Genomic DNA, 11,801 nt, shown 5'->3' with positions numbered 1-11,801 from the left:
TTGCCTTGTTGTCGTGTGACTTCGCACATGCGCAGACGTTATTCAGCACTGTCATCTTCGACACCAGTGTCGAGAATGAAACTGAAAACTCAACCTCGTTCCCAGAGTCTTCTCGGCTTTCAATATGGCGGCGGGTCTTGAGAAGACCCTGGCACACAGTGAACTAAAATGATCGCTGATTGGTGCTTTTCTCACATGAACTCTGACTGGTTTAATGGCGGCTAGTGAGGAGAGCCAGAAGAAGAACAGAATTCGTGAATCATTTGCAACATTGTAGCTGTTCCGTAAGAAGCAGCTGCAAATTAACAAGCATAACAGTCAAAAATAATTCACCGTTTTTTCACGTTGTACGATGATCTACATCAGGCCTCGATTCCAATTAAAACTGCGTTGGCTTTTCACGACCTCTGGCATAGCGATCGCTCTATGATAATATAGAAGGATAAAATGGTGTTTGAAAGACGTAACGGTAATTAAGTGATTATATTTCGTTCGTACCTTTACGTTTTGGTTCATTTTGGCGTCTCACAATTGTAATTCCCTGATGCGAGTATTGTTACTAGTGTTCATTATGTTTTCACCATGTCAGATTGTGTTACAAATTATAAAATTGTGCAACAGGGTTCATAGATTATTGATGTGGTTGATTTAGCAGTTGTATGTGGTTCTGTTAACTCGTGTGACAGCTGCAATGAAGGCGGGTCAGTTAAATACAGGTCAAGACTAGAGGTCGCTGCTCCAATAATCAACAACTAAGCCAAACGTTTCCCCGAGACCTGAAACAACATTTTTGTTGAGTGATTAGCGCTAGCAGACACTTTTGGTGTTGTTTATTTGTCTGCCGCACGGTGACATGTACACTCACCTGTGGAATGTGACCTGTGTTTTGTTTCAATAGACCTGCAGCTGCAGTAATCCGTATTCTTTCCCATTCCTTCCACACTCTTCAGCTAGTGGTGCACAGAGAGATCTAGCTCGGTCGGTTTTCATCATTGCCTTTTACTTTCATTAATACAAAATATTAATCTCCTCACCCCAAACAAAGTGCAGGTCATCTTGTAATTTTCCAAGAGAGTTATTTAAGATTGTGAAGTCTTAACAATAATTATTATTCTTGAAAATAATTGTAAGGCTTATCATAATAGTCTTATTGACTTGTCAATTCGCTAACGACTTCAATTTTTGCTTCTTCTGATTTAAAAATATAAATATGTATATTAAACAGTATTCTTTAATTTTGTACACATTACTTTTTTAGCATCACACTCCTGTGAGTTTTCTTGTACTCCAATAATTTAAGTTGAATTATTCGTTTTCAAAACATGCTTTGAAAATATTCTCTAGCATTGCTCAAGTTGTAGCATTTTAATTACTGTCTGAAGATGTGGTACATCAAGTGATTTGGTGGAAGATTGCGGACTGGACAGGGGGATTGGGAAATAAAATTGAAGGTGACAAAGCACAGGAAATTTGCAACTTCACCAGCAACAAGAAACTATTTCACAAAAAGAAATAGTGTTTTGTTTCTGGAATGGTAAGGGCAGGAGAAAAGATAAAATACTGTAGTGTGGGTCACTTGGTCGGTTGACATATATATTTCGCTTCGTCTATTGAAACTCTCGACAAAGAAGGACAAAAATGTGGACGCAAACTCTCTGAACGGTTAGAAGCCTGTCAAGGAATATTAACCATTAAAGAGAAAATAGTGAAAACTTCATATTTATGACCCACTTCGTTCACTTTCATGCTTGTCAGCATTATGATTTGCTATACTTCAGGTTCACGTGTTCACAAGTTTGTTTTTACATCTCATAGATGTTTAGATGTTCAATTACAAACTCTGTTTTGAATGGCCACTCTACTTCATTGTGTAAATAGTTCACCCTGAAGTCTAAATAGATACAATTCGTTTCTGAGTAAATGAAACGAAACAAAAATGTAGTTTAAGGAATGGAGGCAAATAAAACCGTGCCATTGTCACTGCCTCCAAAACAGCAGATTAAAAGTCAGTTTGATAAAACAGCAAAGATCCACCCCTAACCCTGGGCTCATTCGACAAGAACTGCTAAAGATGATGAGATGCTTATGTTTAGGACTTGCACAAATTGTGCCCTTTTTTAATTAGGTTCAACAGATTTCATGAGCAGCATTCCAAGACATCACATTGTCTTCACTGGTGGGACAAGACATGGAAAAGTTCTTTTCATAGTTTGAAAAGTGCAAGAAGCAGATTGCTAATCCTATGGAATAGCATGTTCAACAATGTACATTGGCTTGATTATGTCAACTTTACCGCAAAATATATTTACAATAACAAGTTGCAAGAATGTGGGCACTAAACATGCTGTGATTCCCTGTTGGCGATCAGAAGACAATTAAAATACTGATTTTACACTGACATGACAATACTTGCAGTCAAAAGATGAGATGAGAGATAAAACCACAAAACAACAATCTAATGGTTTCACTGTGAAAATGAAGTACCACAGATATATGTGGTATAATAATACTTCCTTTTAGGAAAACAGCTTTGGGTCAATGTATACTGGGGAAAGTCGTTGCCAAAAGGCTCATATACACGGATAAGAAATCAGATAATCATTCAAGTGTATGAAAAATTAATGATAATTAGGTTTAATTGATTGAAAATAAACATGCAATATAAACTATACATTACGGAAGACAGCGAACGCACCTCCGTGACTAAATAGCTAGAACCAGGGCTTTCATTAAACCTTAGCTCACTGGATTTTACGGTAATCAAATGTCTGTGATGTTGCGGGTGAAACTGTGTGCAAATTATGGCTGTTTCCGAACTGTTTAAAAATCACAGCCCCGAGAAATAATAGCCGTCTATAAAATTGCATTAGTTTAAATTACATGAAATGAAAAGCAAAGCAAGATATCTCTGATATCTACCATATTCTAGTTGTTCGTGCATTCATCCATCCGTATTTTTGGTTTCTTACATCAAATTTTACAGCTTTGGGTTCCCCCTTCGTACTCCATTTTGTTTGTTGGAAATTGTCGTACCCAGATTTCTCTCACCTTATTCCTTGCCGCCATTTTGAAAAAATGTGCATATTTGTCCATCCTCGATGGACAAATCTTGATCACGTGATCTGCTGTGTGCCAGGGTCTTCTCAAGACCCGCCGCCATATTGAAAGCCGAGAAGACTCTGGGAACGAGGTTGACTGAAAACTGAAAAACTTTATTTAAACACGTGACATTGATGAGCCTAAAAAAGGACTCGTTACAAAAATGTAAGTGTTTGTACGAATTGCGCTTAGGGTTGGTGAGCCCATCGGGAATCCCGAACCATCAGGTTTGGATTCGAGTTCGAGTTCGAGTTGGACTTCGAGTTGGACTTCGAGTTGGATTTTGAGGTAGGGTTCGAGTTGGACTTCGAGTTGGACTTCGAGGTGCGCTTCGAGTTGTAGGTCGAGTTAAAGTTGACTATAAAAATCAACTGCACTTCCCCCAAAAAGAAAGGGAGGGGTAGGGTAGGGTAGTTCCCGCAAAACTAGAGCCCGCCGAGATACTTACATTTTTCGAAGGACCGCTTGGGCTTATGGGAGGGCACAAACCAACGATAGTATGACAAGGAATATTTTTCCTTGAAATGTAAATGCTAACCATGATCCATGATGCTAACCAACGATCTCTCATGAAGAGAAAGGATTTGAATCAAAGCAGCGTCCATTTCTGTTAAGAAAGTGCAAGTGGCATGACTCGTGACGCGTGACACTAACAGACACGTGCGCTCACACTTCAAACTAACCTGCGATCAAGCGTACTTTTCTTGAGACAGGGCGCTAAAAAGTACGCCTGATACAATTTCTTAATGAGTCGTCTGCCGCCCACCTGTCAACAGTGATGTTATCATGTGTCATGCTATAAATGTGAGCCAATCAGATTTTACCGGAAATTACCTGCACGCGGCGATTCAAGTAAAGACGCGACAAAAACAAAATACAGTAGCACTCTGGCTTTGATGTCTGCAATCAAAGCTATTTCTGCAAATCCTGCTTGACAGTTGGTGCGGTTTCTCTGTTCAAACCATCAAGGAACAAAGAATTTCGAGATAAAATGGCAGAAAAAGCCTGAATTCTTCATGTCATCATCAGGCGCAATCAACAGTACAATAAACTTTATTTAAACTCGAATATTATTTTGAGATGCCAATAAAAGATGCTATAAAAATTGATATGAGGAAAATGGACTTTGAGAAATTCTAGTTTTTCAGCAGCAGCCACTCAGCTATCATTAATTTTTGTCAGAAGTGTGTTCAGATTGTTCAGCTATTCCGTAAACAGTGTTGAATTTCTCTGTCAAGCTCGGCTGATTCTGCGAATGTGGCAGCCCTAAAGTTCTATTTGGTTCTTTTTAGATTCGCAACTTGTTACTTCCGAATATATTCCAAAGGACTTGCCACAACTACAAACGTTTTCGAGTTGGTGGAAGAAGAACGATGCATTTTCTTCTAGAATGTTCGGGCCTGTATTAATAACACTATTGCCAAATCCCGTAGGAAGTACAACTGTAATGTCTTCTTTTACTCAAACCATTCTTCGGATGCATTCTCTCCACTCTTCCTTTAAAGGTTTTTGAAAAAATCTGAAGTCGAAGCAACAGAAGCTGTAAACAGAGCCTAAACATTACTCACATCACAAATCCTTCTCGGCGGCCATAATTTCATCAGCTGTTAACCGATTTTCAAGAAGAATGATTTGCAATTCTGTATCCAATCCGAACGAGGCTCCAAGAGCTCTATTGTTTTTCGGCCAATCAGAGTAAAGTCCAGATTCTGGACTACGGGCAGACGACTCGTTAAGAAATTGTATCAGGCGTACCTTTTCGCACCATGTCTAAGGAAAAGTACGCCTGATCGCAGGTTAACTTCAAACCGACTGAGACATTTCAATATACGCACTATTCCTCCTGCCACCCACCAGGGGTCAGTAAAGGATTTATCAAAGGCGAAGCTCTGAGACTACTCGGGACAAACTCCTCAAAAAACGACTTTTGAGGAAAACATTCGCAATTTCAGAGTCCGTTTGCGTATGAGAGGCTATCCCAGGCATCTGGTTGATCATATTCTCTCCGAAGTGAAATTTACAGAAAGAGAGAGACAAAAGACGCGAGATAAGCCACCGCCCTTTGTAACGCAATCTTACCCATCAGTGCCTCATCTTAAGAAAATATTAATGCGAAAATGGCATTGGATAGAGAACCAACCCTTACTCAGGGAAATATACCAGGCGCCCACTTTCATATCCTACAGAAAGCGGAAATCATTAAAAGACATCCTTCTGAGAGCAAAACTGTACGGGTCAAGGTACAACACCATCACGAGTAGGAATTGTGTTTGGTCTGTCAACATCCTTTTCATCTCTCTAAACTGACTGTGAGAAGACAGCTCGTTTTAAATGTCAATCGTAGTTCACTTTCGTTGCGTTTTCACTTTGCAAGTGCCTAGGATTGTCTTGTAGAGCGAAATGAAATGTAGAGAGGTAATTAAAATTATTTTTAATTCTGAATAATATGAAATCGTCTATTAGTAAAGATATGGGCCACGACCCCAAATATCGACAATTTGTTATTATTCATTCGCAGTGACAAAAGGTACCACACATTGTTGAAAACCTATATCCCTGCTCTATATTTTAATGTGTCAGCAGTTTTATTACTTAAACCACATGAAAAAATAAAATGAAAAATCCCAATATTGCCCCGAATTCCTGTTCTTCGCCCAGCTTATACATCTCTTTGCTTATTAACATTAATAATAAATAATAATTATACATTATTATCAATTATATACTTGCGTTTTATTAGGGAGCTTACGAAACGACGACGCCGACGGCAAAGACGACGCTACAAAACAATAGGTTTAGTGAGCAAAAACAATGGCTCTGCACGCTCTGCACGTGCGTTTTACATTTTGGTACATTTCTTTGCCGTAATCTCCTAAATGACGACGTGAAATGACCAAATTCAATGTTCTCTGGAGGACGTTAGCACATGACGATGAATTTTCAGTTCTCTCCCTACGCTTCCAACCCACTCATACAAGTTTAATTCCTCGACAGTTACTACACATTTTTAACGCGAAACTACATGAAATAGCTTCGTAGTGATATGAATAACGCGAACTTGTATTTTTAAATGAAGTCCTCGTAGCCGTCGTCGTCCCTAACTCGAAGCGCGTCTCGAAGTCCAACTCGAAGTCCAACTCGAAGTCCAGCTCGAAGTCCAACTCGAACTCGAACTCGAATCCAAACTCGATGATACCTTACTCCCGAGCCCATCACCTTTCAAGGATTACACTGAAACGGACGATCAGGTTTTATTGTTCGTTTCTGGGCTCCTTGTAATTGATGACCTTTTCCTGCATTGATTCAAACCATCTTAAAATTTTCAGCCTCATGTTGCCATGAGACATCCCCGTCAGTTCTTAGAGAGCCGGAACTTCATTTCTGAAACAAGAGTATTTATATTAGATGATATTGTTTGAGGCTCTCTTCAAATGCCTTAGCCTAGCTATATATTCAGAAAACTAAGCACTGTTAGTGCCATTATTTGTCTTCTGTATTTGAATCTGACATGGAACACGGGGAGCGGGAAGAGCAACAAATCGGCGTTGATAATGAAGATGAACGGCAACCTCTTCTTCCTCGTCAACAACCAACAACGAACAGCTTACGGCGCGGTCGAGAGCAGCAAGAAGCTGGCAAATTAACGAAATTTGTGCTCTGTGTTTTCAAATTTTGCTTTGGTTCGCTTGGCTTATGGGGAAATCAAGCATGGAATTACATCCCTCGTGTTGCAGTCTACGTGAGTTGTATCTATCAGGCAGTCTATGACTTTTATGTTGTGGTAGGGTGTCCTGGCTTCGATTGTGGCTTTCTTCAAAATTCAACGAACAAAAATCACTCGCATCATAAAGATGATCGACAAATCGCCAATACTGTTTACACCATAGCTTCTGTAGGTGCTGTCTTGTCATACAGCCTTTTCATTTGCTGTTTCATGTGGGCAAAACGAAAGGACTCCGCATTAGTGCCTCCCGTAGACAACATGGCGGATGATTTACACGAAAAAGATGCTTGGAAGTTGTGTTTGTATTTTAGTTTTATTTCAGCTTTCTATCTGTGTTCTGTGGTTGTGTTTTACGCTATTGTATGGGGTCAGAAACGTGGCAGGTTTTTCGACATTTTGACCACTGGAGTGGCGGCGCAGTTTTTTGCTCAGTGGACAGCAATAACTACTTGTCATGTTTTTGCTGTTAGTGCATATAGCCTTGGTAAGTTGTCAATCCAATACAACGAGTAGTCTTGCCAACAAAAGAAAAATTACCCGAACCATGTTTATTTTCTTAGTCTGCGAGGGTAAAAAGCCCCACATAAAACCCTCGGCGAAACAACCGTTCGGCCAATTATAGTTCAGGGGCCCGTTTCTCAAAAGTCCCGAAACTTTACGGGCCGTTTTCGGGTGTCACAATTCCCTTTGTATCTCAAGAACGGAGAGAATTTTACCTCAAACTTCACAGTTATTTTTCCTTTTGTTGCCTTGAAAACATGTTAAAAGATCGGCTTTCCAAAACAAGCCGATGACAGTTCCACAATTGGCTTTTCGGGCCCGAATAGTTTTGGGGCTTTTGAGAAACGGGGCCCAGCTGGGGCATGTTAGTCGAAAGTCCCGAGAACTTTTCGGGCCTGAAAAGCCAGTCGTCAAACTGCAATCTGCTTATTTTGAAAAGCTCATCCTTTAACACGTTTTTAATGTAAGAAAAACTAAGAGGATTGCGAAGTTTGATGGCTTGGAACCTCGGCGTTGCAAAGATATAAAGGGAATTGTGGCATCCGAAATAGGCCCGAAAACTTTCGGGACTTTTGAGAAACAGGCCCCAGGCCCGAGTTGCTCAACTCGGAGCGTGGTTACGTTAGCGGTAACCTATAACTTTTGATACCTCTTAAACAACGGTTAGCGTTTACCAGGCTTTGAGCAACCGTTCCCTGGTCGTTGGTCTTATGAAGGTTGTTGAGGTACCTTGTGTATTAGAACGGAAATCATCCCGGGCCGGAAACCGTGTCATTGGGCATCCTGTTGTGCCCTGTGTTCAGTCGGGTTTAGTAGTTGTGTTTTCTCGGAACCTGTAACATCGAGACGAGTTTCTATTAAAAGACAGTATTTCACAGGGTGTAGGTGTAATGCCATCATACCAGATAGTATTAGAAAACATGAAAATCCCGAAATTTTTAAAAAGAACTTTAAATCAGCAAAGGAAGTTATTAGGGTTATAAATTTTAAAAAGGGGTGCTCTGTTATCTATAATAGAGACATTAACTTAAGGGACCAATAACTATCAAATTTTATACTAATGTAATTAACAATTATTCGCCTCAGGCTCAGTGAATATTGGTGAATATTTAACGAGACGTAGTCGAGGTAAATATTCCCCAATATTCACTGAGCCTGAGGCGAATAATTGTTTTAGTATAATTTTCAGCAGTTAATATCAAGAAAGTGCAAAACAACAGGCTAAAACAAGATAAAAAGGCACGAAAAGTGCTTGATTGGTTTACCAGACGCGCCTCCAAATTGTTATATTCACTGGGTAGCGCGGTGAATATAACACTAAGTTATTATATTCACTGCTGAAAATTATACTAAATAAATATATTTCTAGTATTTTATTTTATTATGGACTTAGGAGAATAGGTCCGCATCAGCTGCACATTGCCTATTTTTTGACCTGCATTACGGCTGCAGTATGCATGTAATATGCATGTTTGACTGCCCAGCTCCATTCTCCTCTGTGCTCCAGGCGTTTAGATCGTGTGGAGTGGCCAATCGTCTTACGAATGACAAAAGTTGCAATCGAGCCTAAAACAAAACAAGAGTTCGCTCTCCTTCTATCTTTAACGCTGGGGAGCGTCCAACCTAAAAATAAATTCTAGCACTTTTTAAGCCAAACGGAAGCAAGGGCGAAAGGACGATGCGTTAATTACTGAGCGAAGTTTTTGGATCTTGATTTTAGCAGCACTGCACGCAACTAAGAGAGCGAACATTTCAAAGAAATTCACTAAGGTAGGAAAGCTCAAAAGAATACGGTTGAACTGTGACTATTGCAAGCGACCTCCTAACATTATTGATTTCAGGTGTTCCCATTGAAACGAGATAGAGTTCCAATATCAGTAATTTGGTTAACTAAAAAACTCTCGCTTACGTAAGGTAGTCTCCGAATTCCTATTTTAACGAACGTTTTAGGGCAACTCTCAGTAGAGGCTCAATCAAACAGTTTCAGCAAGATTTTAGAATAGATCGAATTTCTGATCATATATTCTAAAATCATTTCATTCAACTCTCTCGGAATATACTTTGAACTCGCAATTGACCAGCTCCAAAAAGGCTTGACAGCTCAGTTGGCAGAGCAAGTGGGCAACGCAATAGCACGGCCATGGGGGCGAATCCTGTTGAAGCCTAGGCCCGTTTGTTAAAAAGTCGATTAACGCTATCCCAGATTAACAACTAACCAAGGAGTTTATTTGTCTGCTCCCAAATGCTGTTCAACACTGATATTCGGCAAAACTTTACATTAAATGAAGTCAATATTGAAAAACAAAAATAGGCAAAGGAAACTCTCGCCAAAAAGATGAAAACATGAAACAAAATTTACACTAACCCTAGATTAAGTTAATCGGCTTTCAAACAACCGGGCCCTGGATTTTTGCAGGCTTGCTTGCAACTGCGTAAGTTTCTTATCCACAGCTGAGATAATCAAACATTCAGTTTCAACATAATATTGCGTTTAACAAAGTCGAATGAATTTGAGGAGATGTTGAAACCGCTTGACTGTGCCACTACTCCCTTTCATTTTTGCGTGTGCGCTCAATGAATAAATTGTGATTAGGGTCATCAGCATCGTTACTATTATTATTACACTAAGAAGCCCATGACCAGGAAAGAGCAAATCCCATACGAAGCCTATGTCAAGGCATTTTTTAAGACCGATCTATTTTTAGACTTCCTTTTCCTCCGAAAAACAAAGGCAGTTCCGGCTCGGTGACCCTATGACTTCAAGTTAGTTTCTTGTGATTGATCATCGGTCTCCCTAGGGAGTCTCATTCGAGGGAAATTCAATCTAAAAATAAATCGATCTGTCAAAACGCCGTGACAGAAAGATACGGGAGTTGCTCGCTCCTGCTCATGGGCTCCTGTTACACTTCAATCAATTGCTAGGTACGTTTGCAAAGGATGCACAAAGGCTGATCCAGAACCTTCAAAATGGCACTCTTGATGACATTATCAGAATTCACGAGAACCTATGCACAGTAGTTTTCAATACCGTGTCAGTCTACAAGTTGTGGTTTGTGCTACACTGGACCACTTACGGAGCAGATGTTATCTTGTCAGTTATTTACTTATCCATGGAGTTTCATTCGAGAACCAAATATGACACGCCGGTTTTAAACCTGATCTACTTGTGCCTGTTCTTTGTTTGTCACCTTTATTTGTTTCTTGTGCCGTGTATTTTCGCTGCCAGAATCACCAGCTGCTGCACAAGTAAGAACTGATTTCGTTCCATTATTGTTGGTTTAACTCGACTGTCGATTTCCGATTTTAGACCTTGCTGCACACAATAAGAGTGCAATATATGTACCACTCACCTTTCGTTCAGCCACCTCTCACAAATGTGGGAAGTTCCTTTGAACGCCTTCTGGGTGTTTTCCATGATGGCGGAGTTATTTTCAGGCACTTCCTCGGGAGGGAAAAGCCTTAGGAACAAGCGGATCCTCGGAGGATACAGGCTAATTTCATTTTAAAGAGAGTGTAGGAGAGAAACCCTGACAATGCACACCCCAAATAATCATACTTTTAACTGAATAAATGTTTTGAAAGAAAATTTGCCCTGAGGGAGATTTGAACCCACGTCCCCCCGTTACTAGTTGGGTGTGACAACCACTACACCACCAGGACAACCATGCTGGCAATACAGCCTTCGAAGAGGGCTTACGCTTACGTGGTCAGGGCGTGGGTCTCCCGGGAAATTTTCTAAGTTAGGCTAAGTTGACTACGGTCGTGCATCATTAACTTGATCCTTAGTTGGGTTTCAAGTGGAGTTATAGGCTCCCCTACCTTGTCACCTTGAAAGAAAATCTCCCGGGAGGCCCACGCCCTGACCTTCGATGGCTGTGTTGCCAGCATGGTTGTTCTGGTGGTGTTGTGGTTATCACACCCGACTAGTAATGGGTGGAAGTGGGTTCAAATCACGCTCAGGGCAAATTTTTTTTCAAATCACTAATTCAGTTAAAAGTATGATTATTTTGGGTGTGCATTGTCAGGGTTTCTCTCCTTCTCCCTCTCTCTCTCTCTCCCTCTTTCTCTCTCTCCCTCTCTCTCTCTCCATAGGCATCGTGGGGCACTTTTGTAACTTTTTTCTCCTTTTGCTATAATTCGCCCAGTTTTAGATGGTAAGGCACAACAACTTTTCAGTAGATACCTTAAACACTGATCCCCTTGCAGACTGACGCTCAACGAATCACTTTAAAATCAAAGGGACTGTGACCCTTTTTCATGGCAAGGAGGTTACAAAAGTTCCCTTGTCCGTGGTAAGCACCTTTTAAAAAGCTTTTAAATCCATTTCCTTACCAAATTGTGGCTTTTGCCTTACCATATATACGCCACACGATTCCCTCAATTACCACAGTAATTTAAATTGGAAGTATTGCGCCCCGGAAAATTTTACCGTCTATACGTTTGACTTTTCATGTCCATGAAAAGAATCACGATTCAG

At 40.4% G+C, this 11,801-nt stretch overlaps 1 protein-coding gene across 1 annotated transcript; it reads left to right on the top strand.

Moving 5' to 3' along the window:
* The first annotated feature begins 6,350 nt into the window (after nucleotides 1-6,350).
* On the top strand, nucleotides 6,351-10,860 carry LOC138041482 (uncharacterized). Its single transcript, XM_068887233.1, has 2 exons — nucleotides 6,351-7,307; nucleotides 10,247-10,860. Exons 1-2 carry the CDS (start codon nucleotides 6,608-6,610, stop codon nucleotides 10,579-10,581), a joined length of 1,035 nt encoding a protein of 344 aa, XP_068743334.1. The 5' UTR covers nucleotides 6,351-6,607; the 3' UTR covers nucleotides 10,582-10,860.
* Nucleotides 10,861-11,801: the final 941 nt, after the last annotated feature.

Source organism: Montipora capricornis, chromosome 3 (genome assembly GCF_036669925.1).
Source record: "Montipora capricornis isolate CH-2021 chromosome 3, ASM3666992v2, whole genome shotgun sequence".
Taxonomy (NCBI): domain Eukaryota; kingdom Metazoa; phylum Cnidaria; class Anthozoa; order Scleractinia; family Acroporidae; genus Montipora; species Montipora capricornis.
Note: the sequence above shows the minus strand (reverse complement) of the source record. Positions and strands in the feature narration are given on the sequence as shown.

What these genes read in the sequence shown, in the direction of transcription:
- LOC138041482 (XM_068887233.1), top strand. Translation starts at nt 6,608, where the DNA reads ATGGAACACGGGGAGCGGGAAGAGCAACAAATCGGCGTTGATAATGAA. An exon ending in TGTTAGTGCATATAGCCTTG is followed by an intron (nt 7,308 to 10,246) that starts GTAAGTTGTCAA and finishes ATCAATTGCTAG; the next exon opens with GTACGTTTGCAAAGGATGCA.